This window comes from Somniosus microcephalus, chromosome 3, assembly GCF_052327205.1.
Source record: "Somniosus microcephalus isolate GS21.2 chromosome 3, FLI_Smic_1.0, whole genome shotgun sequence".
In the NCBI taxonomy this organism is placed as follows: domain Eukaryota; kingdom Metazoa; phylum Chordata; class Chondrichthyes; order Squaliformes; family Somniosidae; genus Somniosus; species Somniosus microcephalus.
This window is the reverse complement of record NC_140989.1, coordinates 311,515,780-311,542,082: the sequence shown is the minus strand read 5'-3', so window position 1 is coordinate 311,542,082 and position 26,303 is coordinate 311,515,780. Positions and strand designations below refer to the sequence as shown.

The following is a 26,303-nucleotide window of genomic DNA, read 5'->3' as shown; positions in this document are numbered from 1 at the left end:
TAGACTAATAATTCACTGTGTGTAGTACGCTCTTAAAGTAGGTACTGTCCCCCAAGTTGTGCTGCAGAAGTTTTTTTTTAAAAAGCTGTTTTAGTCAGGCATCCATGTACATGGATGGTCAGGTAAGAGAAGAAGGAGGGAGAAAGGTGGGGTGGAAGGGAGAGTGGGGAAGAGGAAGAGACCGCTGACTTGAATGGGGGAAAGAATAGCACGGGGTGAGTGGGAGAGATGGGGAAGAGAGATGAAGAGGTTGAGGACAGGTGGTCAGTTGGACAGACACAAGCAGGTGTTAGTTGAAGGCTTCTGGTAGTCTAGCTGCTTCGTACAGTAGTTCTGCTTAAATCTACTTAAATCAAGAATTTAATTCACAGTAGTCTGGCTGCTCCAGAGCTACATGAAGGATGCGCAGGTTAGTAACATCCAGGCCTTCATTGAGGACTGAAGCAATGTTACTCCACCCTCTCATGACGGACCCTGTCGATCCATTTTGTTGTTCTTCCACCTTGATTTCCCTGTTGGTCGTGTACTAGGGACTCTTAATTCTTGTATTTTGTCTCGGGTGGTGCACAGTGGGATCAGGATCAGGGCTCATTGGCTGTATATCAGTGGCTACACTTAACTGCGTGGATCCTCTCCAGGGTGACGTAGCAGCAGGATTTCGACTTGCTGTTGACTGCATATCAGCAGCTCTTGTTCTTGGGAGACTTGAAGCATTTGCATGCCCTGTCCTTGTCCTGAGAGTTTTGACAGGGAATAATACTTTTTTTGGGCTCTCTTTTGGAGTCTTCTCTAACCAAATGTACTACAGTACTTTGATTCTCAAATTGCTGTAAATTTTGCTGAAATATAAAAACAAGGATAGAATGTATGTCATGTAAATGGGGACTGAATTATACCTGTTTCCTTGGTCCAGTTATTCCATGCCTATTAACCTCATTTCACTTGGTTTTCACTCTGCATCGCCTGTGAGATTGACTACTAATATACTAAAAACCTTGCATATGTCCACACTAACCATCAACTTTTTATAATGAAAACTGCCTAAGTAAACTTGTCACACTGTAAATAAACTCATGAAGACACTAGTGCCTGCAGAGGCAAGAGTGCCATCATTGTACCAAGGCTAATACTAGGCCACTTTCCATTATAAATTTAATTTCTGGCTTTTCCTGTGTGACGATGTAGTTGCTTATAACACGAGCTGAAAATAGTTTAATAAAATTGCAGTTTGTGAGAAGAATGAATGAGGAGGGCAGCCTGGAGTCGGTGTGGTTGGCATATTAATATGCTGTGCCATATGTTGGAGCAGCAATTTCACACACAATGAGTTCTAAGTCTCCGCCACATCATTGGGGAAGATTTAAACAGAAACCAGAACTACTGTACAAGATGGGGGAAAAAGAATGAAAAATTACTGTTCACCTACCTCTCTCTCTCTTAGGCAGCCCCTCAGAACCGAGGATGACTTGCTTCTACACTAAAAATGAGTTCTCAGGTGACTGATGAGTCCAATGCGGGACCTAAAGTCTCTGTCACAGGTGGGGCAGACGGTGGTTGAAGGGACGGGTGGGTGGGGTGCTTGGGTTGACGTGCGCTCTTTCTGCTGTTTGCGCTTGGCTTCCGCTTGCTTCCGGCGAAGAGACTCGAGGTGTTTGGCGCCTTCCCAGATGCTTCTCCTCCACTTTGACTGGTCTTGGGCCAGGGATTCCCAGGTGTTCACCTACCAGTCTAAGTTTGGGAGCAGATTGTCTGCCTTCTTAGTCAGGGATTGGTATGTGATGGAATAGACGAAGCCCACTTGGCCTGCCCAGTTGAAGTCTTTTTATTTTCTGCAATGGTGGCTTACGTAAGATTTCTGTCCAAGCCAAGTCTCCATTCCCTTCCTAATTAGGAGCCTCTATGTCAGTAGTTTGTTCCAAATACTTTATAATATTTTAACAAGGAATTAATAGAGATCAGTTTTCTTATCATTAAGGAGATTTTGCAAGTAACATGTTTTAGCATCGCATTAAATATTGTAGACTTTTTTTTGTAATGCTACTGAAACTTTTCATTCATTTGGATGCTATATTGTACCATTATATGGATTATGAATCATTAATACTAGGCTGAAGTGTATTGGTTTATCAAATTCTGAAACACCACTTCAAAATTATACTGTAGCTTTTGTGTAAATGTATTATTCATAAACCAAAATGCATTTCTCTGTCTATATAATATAGAAGATTGGATGATAGAGGCAGCTCCCATTTTAGAAAATATTTACTGTGGAAAAATATTTACCAAACTGCAAGAATGCCATTCTTTGAGTATCTGTAACATATAAGACTTATTTATTTTTGTGTTCTATTGTAGAAATTTGAAGCTATTGAGGATTATTCATGACAGGCAAGCTTCAAGTAATATCCAAACACTATTGCCTTTCATGTAAATAATGTTGTTCCTAGGCTTAAAGAAGTAGTGTGAAGGACTATTTTAATGTGTATGTATGAAAAAAATTATACTGGTCAGTAATAGCAATCTGTTTTTATCTAAAAGCTTTATTCATAAAAAGACTTTTTGAATGAGCTTTAATTGGCAGAGGTAAAAGATAATTAACTGAACTAATAGATTATATAGGGACAAATGTGGAATATTCTTGTATCCTTCTTTATGAATAATTGGATTATTGACCCTGAAATGAGCTTCTGACCACATATCCGCGCCATAACCAAGACCGCCTGTTTCCACCTCCATAACATCACCTGACTCCGCCCCTGCCTCGGCTCATTTGCTGTTGAAACCCTCATCCATGCCTTTGTTACGTCTAGACTTGACTATTCCAACGCATTCCTGGCTGGCCTCCCACGTTCTATCCTGCGTAAACTTGAGGTCATCCAAAACTCTGCTGCCCGTGTCCTAACTCACACTAAGTCCCGTTCACCCATCAACCCTGTGCTCACTGACCTACATTGGCTCCTGGTTAAGCAACGCCTCGATTTTAAAATTCTCATCCTTGTTTTCAAATCCCTCCATGGCCTCGCCCCATCCTATCTCTGTAATCACCTCCATCCCTAAAACCCTCCAAGATATCTGTGCTCCTCTAATTCTGGCCTTTTGAGCATCCCTGATTTTAATTACTCAACCATTGGTGGCCGTGCCTTCAGCTGCGAAGGCCCTAAGCTCTGAAATTCGCTCCCTAAACCTCTCCACCTCTCTTTCCTCCTTTTAAGATGCTCCTTAAAACCTACCTCTTTAACCAAGCATTTGGTCATCTGCCCTAATTTCTCCTTGAGAGACTCTGTGTCATAGCTGTAGTATCAATCATTGGTCAAAAACAGACCTTGTCATGATTTCAGTGCCATAGCGACCAACTTTATACATTATTGACTAGTTTGATAATGCTCCTATGAAGCACCTTGGGATGTTTTACTACGTTAAAGGCGCTATAAAAGTGGTGGTGGTTGTTGTCTAACCCATTGATCTGGTGTGCTGTCCACCTAACACCTATGCGGAAATTTAGAGATGAGACTGGTTTTAAGCAAGTACAGATGCAGGGAAAGGGGGGAGGGGAGGAGAGGAAAGAACAAAAGGGAAGGTCTGTGATATGGTGGAGAGCAGGAGTGATTAAATGACAAAAGGAATGATGGTGCAAGGCAAAAGCGAGTAGTAATGGAACAAGTAAAGAAACGAAAGATGGGTCCAGAGGAGCTGTAAATAGCAACAGCAGAATCATTACCAGCACCTGCTGTCTGGAAAAAATGGGAGCAGTGGTTAAGATCTGAAATGTTGAACTCTGTTGAGTCTGGAAAGCTGTAAAGTGCCTAATTGAGCTTCAGTAGAGCAGTGCAGGAGGCTGAGGTCAGAGTGGGACGGAGAATTAAAGTGACAGGCGACTGGAAGCTTGGGGTCACACTTGTAGACTGAACAGAGGTGTTCACCCAACCTGCGTTTGGTCTCCCCAATGTAGAAGAGACCGCATTGTGAGCAACGAATACAGTATACAAGCTGGCCTCCAAACTCTTGGCCTGAACACTTCCCTCTGCAACTGGACCCTGGACTTCCTAACAAACAGGCCCCAGTCTGTCAAATTAGGTAACCACATCTCCCCCCCCCGCCCCCCCCCCCCCGACCCTGAACACGAGGGCCCCACAAGGATGTGTGCTGAGCCCCCTCCTCTACTCCCTCTTCACCCACGACTGTATGGCTGTTAATGGTTCCAACACCATCATCAAGTTTGCGGATGACACCACGGTAGTAGGCCAGATCACCAACAACGATGAGTCTGCCTACAGGGAGGAGGTCCAGCATCTCGTGAAGTGGTGCGCCGATAACAACCTGGCCCTTAACATCAAGAAAACCAAAGAAATCATTGTGGACTTCAGGAAGTCCAAAGGCGGAAGTCACACCCCCATCCACATCAATGGGGCTGTGGTGGAAAGGGTGGACAGCTTTAAGTTCCTCGGAGTCCACATCACGGAAGACCTCTCCTGGTCCCTCAATACCTCCTCTCTGGTGAAGAAGGCCCAGCAGCGCCTATATTTCCTAAGGAGGCTGAAGGGATGTAATCTGTCACCCCTGATCCTCTCTAACTTTTACCGCTGCACTATAGAGAGCATCCTGACAAACACTATCACAGTATGGTATGGCAGCTGTAGCTACTATGACCGGAAAGCCCTGCAGCGGGTAGTCAAAACTGCCCAACGCATTACCGGCACCCGGCTACCAACCATGGAGCACATATACCAGAAACGCTGTCTACGGAGGTCACGGTCCATCATCAAAGACCCTACCCACCCCAGCCGCAGTCTGTTCGCCCTCCTGCCATCTGGGAGACGCTACAGATGCATTCGCACCCGTACGACCAGATTTAGGAACCGCTTCTTTCCCAGGGCTGTCATCCTACTGAACTCCACAAATAAACTCTAAAGTCTGCACATCTGCCAATGCATTTTATTATGTTTATGTTTATGTTAATATACTACAAGCCAAATGTATGTTGAATGTTTAAATGTCTTAATCCAAATGTACACTCTCGGGAGCCGCAAGCCTACATTTCATTGTACTGCACTTGTGCACTAACAATGACAATAAAAGTTGATTTGATTTGATTTTGATTTATACAGGAAACTTTCATTTAAACGGAGGTTAAATCTCCGGAATGCTATATCCACCGGCAAAATTCAGGAGTCGGTTCAGATAACTTTTTTTTACTATTCGTTGCTTTTTTTCTCCATTCCTGGCTCTGCAAGCGTCTAGCTGAAGCTGTTGCTTAGCTACAGAGATGCTTGCAAGCTGCGCCGACTGTTTTGAAGCTGTTGCTAAGCAACGGGGCTTGTTGCTAGATATGGAGCTCAGAAGCTCCGTATGTTTGAACATTAGCGCTGGTTTCTCCAGCACCAGCTCGGTCCCGTCAGTGCCGGATACCAGAAAGTTTCCTGTACTAAATTGAAAGAAGTACAAGTAAATCGCTGTTTCTCATGGAAGGAATGTTTGGGGCCATGCATGGTGGAAGGGAGGAGGTGAAAAGGCAAGTGTTGCATCTCCTGCGCTTGCACAGAAAGGTGCCGTGGGAAGGGGAGTGGGTGTTGCGGGTGATTGAAGAGTGGACCAGAGTATCATGGAGGGAATGGTACCTTCAGAATGCTGAAAGGGGAGGGGAAGATATGTTTGGTGGTGGCATTGTGCTGGAGGTGGCAGTTCCAGCGTCAATATTCAGTAGAATTTGATACTGCATCATATTTATAATATGACAGACCTGTGAGCAGAATAACAGACTGTTCAATTAACTCAGATTAATAGGCAGTAAATGAAAATGAAATAGCATGTACTTTATTCAATTAAATAGGACTGTAGATTTATTTATGTATATAATATAAATATGCTGGCAGCAGTTCACAGAATTCAATCGGATGTTGAAACCTGCTGGAAAAATGTTATTTCTGAAGTTGTATCATCGAATCGTACAGCACAAAAGGAGGCCATTCAGCCCAAAGTTGTATCATACCTTAGGTTTTCACAAAACTGTTCTAGGTACAAGTAGACTATCCTTTATCCGAAAACCTCGGGACCAGCCGTGTTTCGGTTTTCGGAGAATTTCGGATTTCGGAAGGTGGGTCGGCAGGGGTCCGCGGGGGGGTCGTGCGCACGACCCCCCGCCGACCCCCACGTGGACCCCCGCCGGCCCCGACCCCCACCGACTTACGGTCGGGGTCTGCGGGGGGTCGTGCGCACGACTTACGCTGACGCTCAGCGTAAGTCGGCGGGGGTCGGGGCCGGCGGGGGGTCGTGCGCACGACTTACGCTGGACTTACGCTGACCGAAAAAACCTTCGGTTTTTAGAGGGTTTCGGTTTTCGGAAGTCCGGATAAAGGGTAGTCTACCTGTAGTGAAATTCAATTTCTGTTGTGGAGATTACAATAGTCATTTACATTAAACATGTATATTTTTAAAACTTTTTTGTTGTTGATAAAATGTGTGTTTATACTATGCGAATGTTTTGTCCTCAGGATCTCCAGGATGAAGTTGATAAAGAGAACACAAACCTCCAGAAGTTGCAAGAGCAGAGACAAGGGGTACAGGAAGTGCTCAGTGGCTTGGATCAACAGAAGAATAAACTGGAGGAGCAGCTTAATGACATCAGGCATAAATGTACTGAAGAGACACAGTTGGTAGGTCCTAGTTGCTGTGAGCATAATTATGTGAATGATTGATCAGTACGCTGATGTGTTGCCATTGCTTGTTATGGAGTTCATTCAACTTCAGATTTTAGGGCTACTTAAAGCCACATCACTACATAATTGTCACAATTATTTTCTAGCTGCTAAGCAAAAGCTGAGAAATCTTGACATTTACAATTTGCATCCAGGCAGTGCAGCCTAATTTTCACTCCTACACATTGTCACAAGGAGGTGCTGACTGGAAGTGAAGTCTCTTCAATCAAAGAGAGGTGAATTGTAATGGCAAGTGACTGCAATAAAAACCTCAAATCAAGAGTGCAGTTGACAGATGCTTGGACGAGTGGGTTGCTTGGCCAGTGTTGTGTGGCTCACAAGGGAACCTAAAGAGGAAAAAAAAACTTTTTTGAAAGGGGACAATTGAAATTTAAACTATCTTCATGTCATCCACAAAAAGCATACTCAAATTGTGATAGGCATATGAATTTTAGAAAGGCACAGATCTTGTGCTCTTGTTGTCAATCTCTGCTTTTTGACCCCCATGGATACAGATTGTTTTTCGGAACTCAGAGGCAAAGAACGGAGGTCAGCTATTTTCCTCATCTTCCGATTAGGCACTCTGCAGCCTTCCGGACTCAATATCGAGTTCAACAATTTCAGATCATAACCTCAGCCCCTATTATATATTTTTATATTTTTTATCCACACTTTTGGTTTGTGCCTTTTCCTTGTTTCTCTCTCTCCCCCACACGGCAGCTGTCTCTCACTCTGCCGGCGCATTTCACACTTCATCTAGAGCCATTGTCTGTTTCTTTACCGGTCCTATTACTATCTCGTCTCACCTTGAATATCTCTTAATGTCTCTTCTTTCACCCCCTCCCTCATTTCCCAGCCCCCAAACTGCCTTTTAATCTTTTCATTTCCTGCCTTTTTTTCTCAGTTCTGTAGAAGGGTTTCGACCCGAAACCTTGACTCTGTTTCTCTCTCCACGGATGTTGCCTGGCCTGCTGAGTTTTTCCAGTGTTTTCTGTTGTTATTTCAGCTATTTGAATACTTACACTATATCAGGCTGAAATAGTTTTGTTAGTTTGCTGTGTGTATGTGAAAAAAGATAATTCTGCAAAGTGTTTAGGGTTCTGCAACTTTAACCGTACTTTAAGTGCTAATGATGTAGCTGAAAGACTCTTAGCAGTAACAATGAACATTGTGCAAAACAATTCAAGACAACTTCTTCACACACACGGTAATGGGAATCCAGAACTCTTTCCCCCTTTAAAGCTGTTGAGGCTAGGTCAATTGAAAATTTCAAAACTGAGTGATAGATTTTTGTTAGGCAAGGGTATTAAGGGTTATGGAACCAAGGTGGGTAGATGGAGTTAAGATACAGATCAGCAATGATCTAATTGAATGGCAGAACAGGCTTGAGGGGTTGAATGGCCTACTCCTGTTCCTATGCTCTTACGGATTTCAAATTAAATCCCAGAAATGAAGAGTGGATTTAACTAACATCACTACGCTACAAATCCATGTGCCTTTAATGCTGTATTTGAAAGCCGTAACAATGTGCTGCCATAACAACTTCCTGCAAAGTTCTCTATTCATGAATGGACCATTATGTCTGAAATATACTACTTTTTGCTAAATATTTGCGCTCATTAATGTAAGAGTTGGTGCTCTGGTGCAGAACGCTTCTCCATTTTGGGCATCCAGTGTCTCATTGAGCACTCCCAAGTTAGCAATAGCACAACCAGCTGCTGGGTAAAGCTCCCTCCACTGTGTCTCAATAATGTGCCTCTGCTCAGAAGAACAACTAGTGCACCATTTTTTGACACCTTCATTTCCTACACGAGCTTTCCTTACTTCCTTTCTGGACAACATTGGCAATTTAATACTAAATTATCGAACAGTTTTATGCTGTGGATTCTACCCAATAGAACATGAATTGACATTGTCCAAAATCATTTTATACAGGATACTAACTGCCATCAGAGAGAGGGGACTTTCATCCTATCAGAACTCTGATCCCAAAGGGTAAGAGTGCTGCACCCAGTACCCAGAAATACATTTTACATGGATGCTCAAACCCAGGTTGAAGCAAACTGTTTGCACCCTCGGCATCCTATTGAACCCTGAGATGAGCTATCCTCTCCATCACAAAAACTGGCTATTTCCACCTCTAACTTCATCCGTCTCTGCCTTATTAGCTTATATGCTGCTGAAACTCTCATTTATGCCTTTTAACCACCATACTTGACCATTCCAATGCCTCTCCTGGTAAGCCTTCATGCTGTGTAAAATTCAGCTCGTCCAAAACTCATCCCACACCAAGTCATGCTCACCTATCATTCCTATTCTTGCTGACCTACATTGGCTCCTAGTCCTTCAGTGTCTCCAATTTCAAATTCTTATCCTCGTGTTTAAATCCCATCACGGGTTTTCCCCTCTAACTGTAACCTCCCCCAGCCCCACAACCCTCTCCAGAATGCTCCATTCTTCTGACTTTGGCCTCTTGAATGCCCCCACCCTTCACCCTACCATTGGTGGCCATGCTTTTGGGCACCTAGGCACCATACTTGGGAATTCCCTCCCTAAACCTCTCCCCTCTCATCTTTTTAAGACCCTCCTTAAACTCACCTCTTTGACATCTTCCAATTCTGCATTGTGGCACCCATTTTTGTCTAATTACACCTCTGTGAAGCGCCTTGGGATAACTTTCTGCGTTGAAGGTGCTAGTATATAAATCCTGCTATTGCTGATTACATAAACTTTGGATACAGTCATAGAGATGTTAATAGGGAGAGATTCATGTAGATTATTCTTTTAAATATTGTACAGGAAACTTTGTTATATCCGGCACCGACGGGACCGAGCTGTTGCCGATCTATCAAAACTGCCGGACATACCAGCGTTAATGTTGAAGCATACGGAGGTTTTCATCTCCATATCTGACAACAAACGCTGTTGCTTAGCAACAGCTTCTAAACAGTCGGCCCGTACCTTGGAAGCGTCTCTGTAGCTTAGCAACAGCTTCAGAGAGACTTTCCAGAGCCTGACTGTTGGAAAAAAAAAAGCCACGAGAAGAAAAACCTAACAAAACGGCTCCTGATTTCTGCCGGTAGATCGAGGTTTCCGGACATACAACCTCCGGATAAACCAAAGTTTCCTGTATGTCTAAGTGCATTCTTTTGTGCTGTCTGTATGAACACTGATGAATCATCAAATTGAATACTTTTCTAATCAGACTCTTGTTAATATATAGAAGTAATTTCTTTAGATATTTTAATTTTAAAATGTAAGTTTCCGACACTAGCTTTGTTGGCATGGTAATCTTTAAATTAGAAATTTTAACAGTGAAAATTAGACAAATGCAGTTGAATGCTTTGCATGGTGCAGTTGAAAGGCCAAGATTGTCTGATTGGATTTACTGGATTGAGACTGGTTTCATGACAGTCGGAATCAGTGATCTACTAAACTGCTTCTTTCGCAAATTCCATTCTAATTTAAGGCGACCGCTACATTTGCAAGATTTCGCAAATTTAACAATTACAGGATTCTGATATTATTTTCCATTTGTCGTTCATTTACCCAAAACTGGTATGCTTTTATTTAATCATAAGATAAGACGGGACAGATTTCCTAAATTAATTCTGTTCTGTACCAAGTAGTGATTTAAGAATGAGCACAGTCAAGTGACTTAGTGACTCAGTGGATAAGTGTACAAATCGGCTGTGCCACAGAAAACGCTATTGCTTATTGTGGTTTTCAAATTTGGGGAATAATGCCAAGCAGCAGACAGACACTTCCTCACAGGAAGAGGAGGAGTCATAGGAACAGGGGTAGGCCATTTAGCCCCTCGAGCCTGTTCCGCCATTCAGTGAGATCATGGCCGATCTGCAACCTAACTCCATATACCTGCCTTTGGCCTATATCCCTTAATAGCTTTGGTTAGCAAAAAGCTATCAAAATTAAAAATTGTTCTAACATCAATTGCCACTTGCAGAAGAGAATTTCAAACTTCTACCACCCTTTGTGTGCAGAAGTGTTTCCTAATTTCACTCCTGAAAAGTCTGGCTCTAATTTTTAGACTATGACCCCAGTCCTAGAATCCCCAACCAGCGGAAATAATTTCTCTATATACCCTATCTGTTCCCCTTAATATCTTGAAAACTTCGATCAGATCACCCCTTAACCTTCTAAATTCCAGAGAATACAACCCTAATTTGTGTAATCTCTCCTTTTAACTTAACCCTTGAAGTCCGGGTATCATTCTGGTAAACCTAGCTGCACTCCCTCCAAGGCCAATATATCCTTCCTACGGTGTGGTGCCCAGAACTGCTCACAGTACTCCAGGTGTGGACTAACCATAAACCCTGCAACATAACTTCTACCCCCTTGTATTCTAGTCCTCTAGGTATAAAGGCCAGCATTCCATTAGCCTTTTTGATTATTTTCTGCACCTGTTCATGACATTTTAATGATGTATGTACCTGGAACCCCAAGTCTCTTTGGATCTCCACTGTTTTTAGCTTTTCACTATTTAGAAAGTACCTTGTTCTATCCTTTTTAGGTCCAAAGTGAGGATAACCTCACATTTGCTTACATTGAAATCCATTTGCCACAGTTTTTCTCATTCACTTAATCTGTCGCTATCCTTTTGTAATTTTATGCTTTCATCTACAGTGCCTACAATGCCACCTATCTTTGTGTCATCGGCAAATTTGGATATATGGCTTTCTATGCCATCATCTAAGTCGTTAATAAATACTGTGAATAGTTGAGGCCCCAACACAAATTCCTGTGGGACACTACTAGTCACATCCTGCCAATTTGAGTACCAACCCATTATCCATACTGTCTGTCTCCTGCCGCTCAGCCAATTTCCTAACCAGGTCAATAATTTGCCCTTAATTCTGTGGGCTTCTACCTTAATTAACAGTCTCTTATGTGGAACTTTATCAGATGCCTTCTGGAAGTTCATATAAATAAGATCCATAGACGTTCCCCTGTCCACTACTTTAGTCACCTCCTCAAAAACTTCAGTCAGGTTTGTCAGGTATGACCTACCTTTCACAAATCCATGCTGGCTCTCTCTGATCAACTGAAAATTTTCACGGTGTTCAGTCACCCCATCCTTAATTATAGACTCCAGCAATTTCCCAACAACAGATGTTAGGCTAACTGGTCTATAATTCCCTGGTTTCCCTCTCTTGCCATTCTTAAATAGCGCAGTGACATGTGCAATTTTCCAATCGAAAGGAACGGTTCCTGAATCGAGAGAACTTTAGAAGATTATAGTTAGGGCATCTGCAATATGCTCACCTACTTCCTTTAAAACCCTGGGATGGAAACCATCAGGTCCTGGGGATTTGTCTCTCCTTAGTGCCATTATATTCTTCATTACTGTTATTTTACTTGCATTAATTTTATTGAGTCCCTGTCCCTGATTCAATATTGGTTTCCTTGGGATTTCTGGCATGCTCTTCCTCTACTGTAAATATTGATGCAAAGTAATTATTTAACATGTCTGCCATTTCTTTATTATGATTGACAATATCACTGCTTTCAGTTTTTAAAGGGCCAGCATTGCTCCTGACTACCTCTTTTTTCCTAATATTGTAACAATTCTTTGTGTTGATTTTGATATCCCTTGCAAGTTTCTTTTCATACTCCCTTTTTGTAGCTCTTACTGCTTTGCTGTTCTTTGTATCATTCCCATTCGCCAGGATCTGTGCTATTTGTTGCATTTTTGTATACTTTTTCTTCAGTTTTGTGCTGCCTCTTACCTCTAGTCGTCCATGGCTGGGTTTCTTTGGTAAGTAGAGTTCTTGCCCCTCTGGTATAAGCTGGTTCTGTATCACCTTGAATTGTTTTTTGAACATCTCCCACTGATCTTTTGTCATTTTACCCATTAACTGATTTGTCCAGTTTACTGTAGACAGCCTCTGTCTCATCCCATTGAAGTCAGCCTTACCTAAATCTAGAATCTTAGTAGCTGTTAGCGTTTCTCACTTTCAAATGCTACATTGAACTCGATCATGTTATGATCGCTATTGGATAAATGTTCACGCACAGTTAGGCTGTTGACTAAATCTGTCTCAGTACTCGTTACTAAATCTAATATGGCATGCCCCCTTGTTGCCTCTGGGACATATTGTTGTAGAAAACTAGCCCGGACACACTCAAGAAATTTACTATCTTTCTGACAGGTGCAAGTCTGCTTATCCTAATCTATATGAAAGTAAAAATCCCACATTAAAACCACTTTGCCTTTGCAACATGCTTGCCTAATCTCTGCATTTATACAATCTAGCACTTCACAGCTGCTACTGTGGTGGGGGGGAGGCTATGAGACTACAGATTCTTGTTGCAAAAATGTAAATGATAGTAGTGGTTATCTGTTTTGATCAGTGATTGTGCGGCACAGTCCGGAAACGAAAATAGAATGACAATTGAAGGTAATCTTCAGGGAGCACCCTTATTGTTCAATAGTAGGAAAACACGAGGAGAGCTGTCATGGAATTGTACGCAGGTTACCGGGGCTGCGGGGGAGGAGGCGAAATACTACCAGGCAAATTTTGGATTTCATGTACTTTCATAGTGAATAGAATATGCCAGTAGCTGCAAGAAAATTAGTTCTTCCTGTTGAGTATTGTAGCAGTTTTTTTTTTAGAATGTAACGTATCCACCAAAGTTAATTGAGGACATGTCCCTTTCTTCACCCCCCCCCCCCCCGTCCAAAAAAAGGCAACAGTATCATGAGAAGAAAACAATATTGCTAAGATAATAAAATATGATGGATTTAATTCAAAGTAAACCGGGAAATCTTCAGTGTTTCTGTATTGCATTATAAATAGCTAATTTTAATATATGCCCATTTAAAGGTTTTTGCATGGCTTTTTTTAACAACAACTTTATCATCCTGTCCTCCCACTTTTTAAGATTTGAGTATCTGAACCCTGTGTGTCTGCTCTTCTACTCATCATTTTAATAAAGGTGTTAGCAGAATGATCGTTTTACTCCGGTGAAGTAATATGATGTGTGTCAAAAAGGCAGGCTGCACAGAAAATGCAGCAAGTTTTACAGAGAGTAAGAAGTATGTATATCATTCAGAACATAAAAAATTATAGTGGGCAAGCTGTTCCATGTGAACGGAAGTATTCAGGTCCAGCAGGGGACACGAGGATGATGAGACAATTGAGGTGTTTTTAATGATGCCAGACCGAGAGGGAATAATGCCGTACCGTATCAGGGTGTATGAAGCTCTCCGTGCTCCCGGAATCAAAAAGGCAAGTTGTGGCGCGGCCATTTACCTGGATGTCCATCGTGGACCTGGCTAGCTGATGGGGTCTGGATTGATCCAGCGTAATGGAGGCCGCTGTGGAGTCTGGAGCGTCGCTGCAGAACCCCGGTGAGGCGGCGGTGGGTGAGTCGGGGGCCCGTTGGCAAAATGGCGGCGTCGGAGAAGGACAAAATGGCGGCGCCCATGACGATCCCGATCCCCACGAGGCTGGAGGAAGGCAAGATGGCCGCTCCCATGAATCGCACGCGGCGCTGCTGGAGGTAGGGGTCTTCTGACTTCTGCAGACGCCAGCGTAGTGTCCCTTCTTACCGCAGGCAGAGCAGACCGCGTTTTTCGCCGGGCAGCGCGCCCTGGGGTGTTTGGTTTGGCCACAGAAATAACATTTCTGGCTCGGGCGGGACATCGCTGCAGCAGTTGAGGCCGGGGCCCGTGGCGGCGCCGCGTCCCAAGATGGCGGCGGCTGCGGCATCCATGAGGCGGCCGCGCGGTCCGGGGAGTAGGCCTCCATGTTCCGGTGGGCTACGTCCAACGAAAGGGTGAGTGAAATCGCCGCCTTCAGGTCGAGCTTGCTACTTTCCAGCAGTCGCTGCCGTGTGTGAGTGGACCTGAGGCCCGCAACGAGGGCGTCACGGATGAGCTCCTCCGTATGTTCCGTGGCTGATACTTGCTTGCATTCGCAGGCTCGGCCGAGTTCCTTCAGCGCCCGTATGTATGCTTCTGTGGGTTCCTCGGGCTGTTGTTTGCGGGATCCCAGGAGATGTCTTGCGTAAACATAGTTGACCGGGCGTGCGTATTGCTCCTTCAAAATGTCGATAGCCCCCTGGTAGCTCGTAGCATCCCGGATAAGGGCAAAAGCTCGGTGGTTTACTTCAGAATTCAGCACCCTGAGCTTGTCGGCATCGGCGGCGACGGTCTCGCCGGATGCAGCCAGAAAGGACTCAAAACAGTTCAGCCAGTGTGAGAACTTAGCAGTCGAGTCCGGTTCTTGCGGGTCGAGTTCCAGGCACTTGATCTTAAGTATCTGCAGCATCGTTATTATTATTATTATTATTATTTTTTTTTTTTTCAGTAGTTAATAAAATTGATGCGCTATCAATTCTAATGAGAGGCTGAGCACAGTTCAGAACGACAGGCTTTTATTAACTACTGAATTGCACTTCAGACAGATCAGGACTATGCCTCTAGTGGATGACCGAATGCCTGGGGCTGCCATGCGGCCGTCCTTATACTCGGTAGCCGAGGGCGGAGTCAGCTGAGGCATAGTCAGACATAACAGTTAAACAAGAGTGAACAACAACAACAACAAGTGAACACAGTGAACTACAGTGGTTTACCACACCTCTCAAATGCTTTGTCAAGATTAGCTCACGTTCTTTAATTGGCTATTCCCTGTTCATTCAAGGAAAGACTGATCATTTCTCCTAGGCCCAAAATATAGTTTTTGTAGCTATGAATAATACGTTTTGGTTGGATAGAGCAATCTGGTGAGATATACTAGGTTCTAATAGTAAATTTTTTTTTTGGTACCGGTTAGTATATTTAACAAATGATCAACTCATAAATCATCAAAAGCTGACCAGGAAGCCAATTTTGAACTGAAAGAAAAATTATCATGGGAGTTATGACTTGATACACTCTCAATTGTTGCATCTGCTAAATGACTGTTAATGATCAGTGTGGAAGAACAGCTACTGTAATTGAACAAAAAGATCTTACCTGTTTTTAAAATTTGCTTCAAGTACAGTATTGAGAATTTAATGCTAGTTTTAAAGTATTTGCTGCATTAACAAGTTTGTGTATGATCATGCTGTTCTGTGCAGACTGGTTACAATATTTTATTTCAGCACGATGACCTTGTTGAGAAAGTAATGTTATTATACAATAATTTGTCAACTTTTTGTTTGGTTTAGTTAAAATATATATTTCCCTCTTCCCCCAAAAGGCTGGATGCTGAGGCAATTGAAAATTTCAAGACTGAGATCGATAGATTTTTGTTAGTTAAGGGTATCAAGTAATATGGAGAAACAGCGGGTAAATGGAGTTGAGGTACAGATTAGTCTAATTCAGCATTCTCAAGGGGATGAATGGGCTGCTCCTGTTCCTTATGTTCCTGATGTGCCTCAATAATTCCGAGACTCGATGTTAGCGAAACAAAACAAGGCTTTTATTAACTTAGAAAGCAACACGTAAGAGAGAGAGGTATCTTCCTTCTGGAGACTGAGGCCAGACTGAGCTAGCTTACAAAAGGGGCCAGGTATGGGCGGAGCCCTACACACACAGCACATTCCAATAAACAATACAATGAGGACTGGGGGAAAGGGAAATTACACTGAAACCGACCACAGTCACAGGCAGTGATGAATGGAATATTTCATCACATTCACCCCTTCTATAGATTTAGTCTGTTCGGGGGTTTGATAGTCCTCTGCGACCGACGTGGCTGTTGTGGTGCCGCGGGTGTCGGCTGGATGTCCCCGGTAGTCTCCTGGGTCTCTGCCGGGGGTGCCGCCAGGGTTGTTGAAGGGGTAGTTGGTGGGGGTGCCGTTGGTCGATGTTCTTCCGGGGGTGATGAAAGAGTAGTGGGTGGGTAAGAGTTGCTGTGATCGTTGTTGCTGCTATTGCCGTGGTTGTTGTCAATGCCGGCTGGGGCGACGTCTTTTATGGACACGGTGTCCTCCCTTCCGTCGGCGTGCCGGACATATGCGTATTGGGGGTTGGCGTGGAGTAGGTGTACTGGCTCCACGAGAGGGTCCGTCTTGTGGCCCCTCACATGCCTTCGCACGAGTACCGGACCTGGGGTGGAGAGCCATGACGGCATGGATACGCCTGAGGTGGATTTCCGGGGAAAGACAAACATTCGTTCATGAGGCGTGGCATTAGTGGCCGTACACAATAGTGACCGTATAGAATGGAGCACATCCGAGAGGACTTCCTGCCAGCGGGAGATAGGGAGGCCCTTGGTCCTTAGAGCTAGAGTGACTGCTTTCCATACTGTCCCGTTCTCTCGCTCCACTTGGCCGTTACCCCGGGGGTTGTAGCTGGTGGTACGGCTCGTGGCGATCCCCTTGGACAGCATGTACTGGCGTAGCTCTTCACTCATGAAGGACGCCCCCCCTATCCGTATGGATGTAGCTCGGCATACCGAACAGGCAGAACAGGCTGTTGAGGCATTTAATGACCGTGGCGCTGGTCATGTCTGGGCAGGGTAAGGCGAATGGGAACCGGGAGTATTCGCCCACAATGTTCAGGAAGTAAACATTGCAGTCGACGGACGGGAGGGGGCCCTTGAAATCTAAGCCGAGCCGCTCAAAGGGCCGTGTAGCTTTGATTAAGTGGGCTCTATCTGGGCGGTAGAACCGAGGCTTGCACTCAGCGCAAGTGTGGCAGTTCCTGGTCAGAGACCGAACTTCCTCAATCGAGTAGGGTAAGTTACGGGACTTTATGAAGTGGAACAGCCGCGTGACCCCTGGGTGGCAGAGGTCGTTGTGGAGGGTCTGTAGCCGATCCCCGGTGGCGCTGGCACACATCCCTCGTGAGAGGGCGTCAGGGGATTCGTTAAGGGCCCCTGGCCGGTAAATGATGTCGTACTCGAAGGTGGAGAGCTCGATCCGCCACCTAAGAATCTTATCATTTTTAATCTTCCCCCTCTGTTTATTATTGAACATAAACGCTACCGACCGCTGGTCGGTAAGTAGGGTGAAGCGTTTGCCGGCTAGGTAGTGGCGCCAGTGGCGCACTGCCTCCACGATGGCTTGGGCCTCCTTTTCCACGGAGGAGTGTCTGATCTCGGGCCCTTGGAGGGTCCTCGAGAAGAAAGCTACGGGCCGCCCCGCCTGGTTGAGGGTGGCCGCCAAGGCGAAGTCAGACGCATCACTTTCCACTTGAAATGGAGTGTTCTCGTCCACTGCCTGTAGCGTGGCCCGCTCAATATCCTGCTTAATGCTTTTGAAGGCGGCGTGGGCCTCAGCAGAGAGCGGAAAAGAGGATGCTTTCAAGAAGGGGCGGGCTTTGTCGGAGTAGTTGGGGACCCATTGGGAATAATAAGAAAATAACCCCAGGCACCTTTTCAGGGCTTTGGGAGTGTTGGGCAGGGGCAGCTCCCGTAGGGGGCGCAATCGGTCGGGGTCTGGTCCGATTTCCCCATTCTCCACCACGCTGCCTAGTATGCAGAGGCGCGTGGTGTTGAAAACGCACTTGTCCTCGTTGTAGGTGAGGTTGAGTTTTTGTGCGGTTTCCAGGAACCTCTCGAGGTTCGAGTTGTGATCCTGCTGATTGTGGCCGCAGATGGTGACGTTGTCGAGGTAGGGGAAGGTTGCCTGCAAGTGGTGGTCATCGACCGTGCGGTCCATCTCCCTCTGAAAAACCGAGACCCCATTCGTCACCCCAAAGGGGACTCTGAGGAATTGGTAGAGGCGTCCGTTCGCCTCGAAGGCGGTGTACGGGCGGTCCTCTGGTCTGATAGGGAGCTGGTGGTACGCTGACTTGAGGTCGATGGTGGAGAACACCCGGTATTGGCCGATTTGGTTCACCATTTCTGATATGCGGGGTAGTGGGTAGGCGTCTAGTTGGGTGTACCTGTTGATCGTTTGACTATAGTCGATCACCATCCGTTTCTTCTCGCTACCCCTTACCACTACCACTTGGGCGTGCCACGGGCTGTTGCTGCGTTCAATAATGCGCTCTTTCAGGAGCCTGTCTACCTCGGTCGCGATAAACCGCCTGTCCTCCCAGCTGTACCTCCTGCTTTTGGTCACTATTGGCCGGCAGTTAGGGGTAAGGTTCGCGAATAGCGAAGGCGGCTTTACCTTCAGGGTAGCCAGACCGCACACTGTGAGGGGCGGCTGGGACCCACCGTACTTGAGCGTGATGCTTTGGTGGTTGCACTGGAAATCCAGGCCCAAGATCACGCTCGCACATAGGTTCTTCATGATTAATACTTTAAAATTATCGTATACAGTTCCGTTAACGCCCAATTGTACCGTGCAGTAACCCAGAATGGTCGATGTCTGGGTTTTATCAGCCATAGAGATGGTACCCTGAGCAGGGACCACCTTTAGGGAGAGTTGCTGTGCCAGTTCAGGGTGGATAAAACTCTCCGTGCTTCCACTGTCAATTAAACATTTAACCCGGCACCCGTTTACCTCGATGTCCACCATTGATTTGGATAGCGGGTGCGGCCTGGTCTGGTCCACTGTGACCGATGCCACTGTAGGGCCCTGATCGATACAAGATGGCGTCCACGCTGTCTGCTCATAAGATGGCGGACCCCACGAGGTCGGGCAAGATGGCGTCCAAGATGGCCGCTCCCACGGCACACACGCGGCAGTGGCGGGTTTTCCGGCGGTTGGTTTTCCGGCGGGGTTCCCTCTGCACACCTTCCCGAAGTGCCCCTTCTTACCGCACTTAAAGCAGGTGGTGCCTTTCGCCGGGCACAGGTTTCTGGTGTGTTTTGGCTGCCCGCAGAAGTAGCAGTTGGGTCCCTGACGCGTCGCGGCTGTCGTAGGGCTTCTGGGGGGAGAGCGGGGCCCCGCCGGTGTCAGGCTGCCGGGCGGGCAAGATGGCGGCGCCCTCGGTGCACACGTGGCGGCGTGGACGGTGCGGGCTGAAGAGTAGGCGTCCGAGTTTCTCTGGGCCACATCCAGGGATCGCGCGGTGTCCGCAGCCTGTTTCAGGTCCAACCCCGTTTTTTCCAGCAGTCTTTGCCGGATGTAAGTGGAGCTGAGGCCTGTGATAAAGGCATCGCGAACAAGCTCGTCAGTGTACACTGCGGCTTTTACATCTCGGCACTTGCAGTCTTTGCCAAGCATTTTCAGGGTGCTTAGGAACTCCTCCACCGATTCCCCACGTCGCTGTGCGCGAGTAGCGAGCAGATGCCTAGCATACACCTCATTCGTAGGCTGCTGGTAATGCGCCTTTAAGATGTCGCAGGCGGCCAGGTACGTATCGGCGTCTTGGATGAGGGGGTAAACCCGGTGGCTTACCCAATTCCGCAGAATTCCGAGTCTCATCCTCGCAGCGTCCGTAGCGTCTTTGACGGCTGCGGAATTGTCCAGGAAGAATTCCATACACTCAAACCAGTGTCCGAAGCGTGCTGATGCGTCCGGAGCATGTTGATCCAAATCCAAACGTTCGGGTTTCAGGAGTTGATCCATAGTGTTGAAAAATAAGTTAATAAAATTGATGTGCCTCAATAATTCCGAGACTCGATGTTAGCGAAACAAAACAAGGCTTTTATTAACTTAGAAAGTAACATGTAAGAGAGAGAGGTATCTTCCTTCTGGAGACTGAGGCCAGACTGAGCTAGCTTACAAAAGGGGCCAGGTATGGGCGGAGCCCTACACACACAGCACATTCCAATAAACAATACAATGAGGACTGGGGGAAGGGAAATGACACTGAAACGGACCACCGTCACAGGCAGTGATGAATGGAATATTTCATCACAGTTCCATCTGTTCTTCCGATGAAGAACTGCTGCTCCTTTCTGCACTCCCTCTCAGCACATCTAGTTGAGCTCGTTGTGCTAAGAATTACATATGCTACTCTATCTGTCACATACAACACTCAAAACTCGACATCATACAGGACAAAGCAGCCCGCTTGATCGGCACCCCATCCACCACCTTAAACATTCACTCCCTCCACCACTGGCGTATTGTGGCTGCAGTGTGTACCATCTACAAGATGCACTGCAGCAACTTGTCAAGGCTTTTTCAACAGCACCTCCCAAACCCGCAACCTCTTCCACCTAGAAGGACAAGGGCAGCAGGCGCATGGGAACACCATCACCTCCAAGTTCCCCTTCAAGTCGCACACCATCCTGACTTGGAAATATATCGGCGTTCCTTCAACATCACTGGGTCAAAATCCTGGAACTACCTTCACCTCACAGACTGCAGCGGTTCAAGAAGGTGGCTCACCACCACCTTCTCAAGGGCAATTGGGGATGGACAATAAATTCTAGCCTTGGCAGCAACACCACATCCCAGGAATGAACAAACAAATAAAATAAAAAAAATTCATAGTGCACCTTTTATGTTTAAATTACTTTTTAAAATAATGTACTCCATGCTGGGCTCAGTTGAGGTGGCAGCAGGTCACTACAATTGATACCAATTCAACATGTGTGGACAGGATCAGGCCTCTGATACCCCACAAAAGCTGGCTGTTGGAGCAGACATGTAAATAGTGGCCACTTGAGTGAGGTGCAGGAGGACGCCTGGCAAGCAAGCAGTCAACCCCTTCAGACGAAGAGGGTTAGAAAATTGGTGAGAATACAAAACACAATTATTTTTAAGTCTATGCTAGTGAACATATAATGAACAAACCAGCTTTGTCTCTGTAGTATTTGTTAGACTGTATGTTCTTATTTATTGTTTACTTGGTTTCAGATCTCATCACTAAAGACTGAGATATCAAATCAGGAAACTCAGATATTGTCTTGTGAGGAGGAGCTCATCAAAGCACAAGAGGAACTGAGTCGACTGCACCAGGAGACAGCAGAGCTGGAAGAGCGTATGGAGGCCAGCCAAGGCCAGTTGGAGCCTATGCAGCAATCTCTTCAGGAATCCCACCAGGAAATTAGTCAGGTAAATGGGCTACTACTTGCACACATCATATCAGATCATTTTATTGGATCAGCGAGGTAGGAGATTTTCAATTATATTGAAGTTCTTTTCATTTTGCTACAATATTAGCCATGCTGGTGTAAAGAATATACAGTCATAATACACACCATAATTTTATACAATAAGTTTACCCTTTATTGCTGTATTTATAAGTAGCCTTTGGAACTGACATTAAGTGATCTTTGAAGATGGATAGTCCCCTTATCATAATTCACATCTAAATCATTGATTATTATTAGATAGTCATTACAAGTAGGGTTTCTTTATTGCTCTTTTTCCCCCATTATAACTTTTAATCTATTATGTTCTTGCATCAAATTGGGTGTCAGATTTTTGGGTTTTTGTGCTAGATATTTTCATTGGTTCAGTATCATTGACCACTCCTGTAAGGAGACCTTGTATCTCCTACAATCTGGAGTGTACCATTTTTGCCCAATTTCTAGGTAAACAATGGCAAGATGCAGGAGCCTTTTTTTTTAAAGATCATGCTCTAGATATGGGCGTTGCTGGCAAGGGCAGCATTTATTGCCCACACCTAGTTGCCCATAAAAGGAGGTGGTGGGCCACCTTTTTGAACCGCTACAAATTCTTGCAGCAGACTGACACAACTGAGTCAGAATTCAAATTGTGAAGCTGCCAAAGTGGGATTTGAACTCCCATTCTCAGGATTATTAGTCCAGGCCTCTGGAGTACTAGTTCAGTAACATAATCACTCTACTATCGTACCCTTTACTCTGTACACCAGCTACTGGAATATATCACATGCCATCATGTAATTCTCCTCTCGTGGGAAAGTAGACTTAATGTACATTCTATCGGACTGAAACTCGGGCTCTAAATCAACAGTTGATTTAAGCAAAACATGTAACTGAACAGTGTACTATACAAAACAGTAAATCATCCACTTCGCTACTCTTCTTGATGTAATAAAGATGCCACTCACATTCTCTTTACATAATCTTTAAAACAGGTGTTTATTTATTACGGTATGAAACACGATGCAGTTTCAAAATTGACCTAGTTTCTCTGCTGTTTGGTAAAATCCTAAACATAGAACTTTTCTACTGGCTGGAAAGATTAACAGATTTTACTGGCATAAAGCCAGCTTAGGTAAATCATTCAATATCCTTTGAAGATATAGTGAAATAAAAGGCAATAGATAACCGTGTTATACCCTAATTAAATTAGATCAACAGACATTCAAGGGTTACTAATTACTTGGAATGTTTCTCAATCCAAATATAATTGTCACCTTCAGTGTAACACGGAGACATCTCTGAGCCTCACGGTCTATAACCAAAGGGTCAGGCTGGGTAAATTGAATAGAGTGGCACCCAAGCAACAGGGTTGTCATGGAATGCTGATTAGGAACAATGCATCTTGCTGAAAATAGCTAGCCATATTCTGAAACTATTTTAGTTAAAAGCAAAAGCTATTCTAGGATTACATACATGCCTATGAGCCATCCTTGTTCATCATTTCTTTGTATACTTGTGAAAAATATGGAATCGGCACATTAGCATCAGTTTGGCAGCACACTCCTCTTGAGTCAGAAGATTCAACGCTCAGTCAGAACTTGAGCACATAATTTAGACTGATAATTCAGTCCAATATTAAGGGGTGCATTGTCAGAGGGTGTTGTCTTTCAGATTAGACACTAAGCCAAGGCCCACCTACCTGTTTTGGTGGACAGAAAATATCCCATGGCTTTTTTTTGGAAGAGCGAGGACTTCTGTTGGTGTCCTGGCCAACATCCAATTCTCAACCAAAGCTATGGAAACAGGTTAATTGATCATTCATCTCATTGCTGTTTGTGGGACCTTGCTGTGCATAATTTGAATGTTGCATTTCCTACAAAACAACAGCCTCAACACTTCAAAAAGTAATACATTGGCTGTAAAGTGCTTTGGTACATCATAAGGATATGAACAATGCTATAGAAATGCAAGTTCTTTTGTTATTTAGATAAAAAGGTTGGCCAACAGCATTTTGATATCACGTGAGTTGGTGACTCTAAACCTTTGCATAGATCATTGATTAGTGTTATACCCTGTTTACATATATTAAAGATTGTTCTTTTCTGTTTCTATTGCTGTATACTAATATAAAGACAGTTTTGTATTGTGATGTGTGAATCATTGGAAATTAATAATATATTGAGCAAAAGTTGCAGTGTTGCTTTCTAGTTAAGCTGTTGTTTTAAACATGCTAGCTGTTGTCCAAAACCTTTCCATATTCTAGTAATGATCACAGCAGTTTTATTGTTATTTCAGTTATTTAGATGGCAGCTGCATGTTGAATAGTATCCGTTCTGAATGTTGTATATAATTTTTTTTTAATAGATTTAAACTTGTACTAAAGCTGTCAGATCAGGCAATTGAAAGCCCCAATCTTAGTCTCTCAAAAATGCACACTTTGTAGTAGGGTTTGGACTAAAGAACGTTTGGAAGGCTCTACTTTTGTCACATGGACACAGCTTTGAAGTGTTTCTAGTCAGAAAGTAATCTCTTTCTGAGCACTAATAAAATTCAAAGTGAATTGAGGTCAGTCAGTTTCAAATCGGTGTGATTGACTAGCATTAATGGAATTTGTATACTGTCTTAAAAGGTTTTTGTGTAGGTTGGATGATTGATTCACTCGATTTGGGGGCTGTTCAAGTTATCTTGTTTTCAAGACATCGAGTGATTATTATTACTCAATTCTGCTTAGGTTGCAGTCCGATTTATTTTCTAGATGGTGGTGTTAAGAGCATTGTATACAAGTAGCCATGCCATACCTGACCCAAGACCTGATCTGTCACTAGATGGAAAAGTCGTGGACAGAACAGTCATCTGTGATGTTGACAAACCCCTATGATAAATAGTACTATACAGATGCATGCAGTTCTAACCTGGGTCATCATCTCTTTCTTTGGATAAGTTCAACACTGACACCTTGAGTACTATTGTGTGTCCCTTCATAAAGGCCAATTCATTGTGGGTGAGTTACATAGTTTATTTTTGTGCTGCTGCTGATGCTAAAATTACAAAAGCAGGCCCAGTTTATATGGAAGAGATGAATACTATATTTAATTCCTGCATTTCATATTCAGTAAATGATAACCCATTCTTCAAAATCCTCAGTCTGGTGTGTGCACTTTCCAGTAACACTGCTACAGAAGCAGCTGACATGAATTTGCATTACCTTTTATTACCATTGAAATTCAAATTTCAATTTAGTTGCTATTTAAAACCATGTTGTTTCTGGCTTTGCAGTTTTGAAAACTATCTGTTTGTATGAAAACCCGTTTCCTTTTTCTGGCGACTCGACTGTACAACAATCTCTGCAGCTAAATGGAAAAGTTTATATTTAAAGCTCCCCACAGAAGGATTCCTTTACAGCGTAAATTATCTAATGGACTTGTGTGTACTTATCTGCTTTATTATTTGTAAAGGCTGCTTGCTGGTCAGAGAATGGACATTTTTATTTTATAACACCCCATTTAATTTTTTTGGTGACTCTTGTTCAAAAACAGCTGGGAATGGTCTCTAGACTTTTCTGTAAATTGTAAAGATCTAGATAACTTGCTTGAAGAGCTGTACACAATTTCCATTGTGATTAAATAATATTGGTATTTCCTAACAAAATATGTGTCTATCCTGTACACTAAAAGATGCTTAACTCATGCCCTTGTCTCCGTTTTGTCCATGCTGCATTTTAGATACTTCTCAAGTTCAAATTGGTTTGTCTTGGGCACTTTTTGACCCTTTTTTTGAGTGCCTCTGATTGTCTGGCATCTAGGTGTCTTAAGCATGTCACGTAATTACTTGAGTTTTCTATTCAAAGGTGAAATCCAAGCTGTCTGAGCTGCAGGAATCTGAGGAAAGCCTCAACAATCAACTGAGTTGGCAGAGTCACCTGCAACCTGCCCTTGTCAATGGTAGTGCTGAGCACTGTGAGCTCAACAACAGTGTCAGTGTCAGTGAGTCTACTGACCATAAGGAAAGTACGGAGAGGCAAAGCCCGTTGGAGAAGGAGGAGATTATCACTGAGGCTGTGGTAAGACATTGCAAGTACTACTGATTTCAAATATTTAAAATCATTTTTGATCATGGATGTAAAATTTGTGCTCGTCATTTTTGCATCTTGGAAATATCACAACAATAGGGTTGGTGAACCTGAGGTGCAGATGTACAACTAATTGCACTATGAGTTGAAGGATGTGGGTTTCTGCCCTCAATTACCAAATATTGAATTCAGGTTTTTAAGCCAAGTCATCAGAGAAATATTACTTGGAGGCTGGATGCTTCACAACAAAGAGGAATGGGAGGGAGATGGGCCTGTTATGTGTTTGCAGGATCTGTGTTGAAGGCTGTGTGGGTGTTTTACTGAAACTAATAGGATATGTCCACGTATTTGACAAAATCTTCAATGGTAGCAAACTGGATCCAAATGCTTACATTTATTCAGAAAACAAGATGGTAGTTATAATACTGGAATTCTGAATCTGATATAATCCTGATCGAGACATTGAAACCAGCCCCATTTCCTACTATGAATGAAGATATGCAACCAAAATTTGAGTGAACATCTGAGCTAACATAGTGGAGTCCGATTGTTGAAACCCAGCCACTGAGAGCCCCAATTATGAAATCATCAGTCCTAACAATCATTGGATTGTCTATTTAAAAGCATATTTATATCTACATCAAGTCCCTCCTTTTCCATAACATACAATTT

General features: G+C 44.1%; 1 protein-coding gene across 6 annotated transcripts in view; it reads left to right on the top strand.

Annotated features, from left to right (window-relative positions):
* Positions 1–26,303, top strand: part of eps15 (epidermal growth factor receptor pathway substrate 15) — a 176,742-nt gene that overhangs the window by 113,673 nt on the left and 36,766 nt on the right. For 5 of the 6 annotated variants that reach the window (XM_085982913.1, XM_085982911.1, XM_085982909.1 and 2 more), the window contains 3 exons: positions 6,489–6,650; positions 21,348–21,545; positions 25,410–25,622. In XM_085982913.1, the coding sequence (XP_085839039.1) occupies positions 6,489–6,650; positions 21,348–21,545; positions 25,410–25,622 (573 nt within the window). The remainder of the gene's footprint in view (positions 1–6,488; positions 6,651–21,347; positions 21,546–25,409; positions 25,623–26,303) is intronic. The other variant, XM_085982914.1, reaches the window with a different exon arrangement.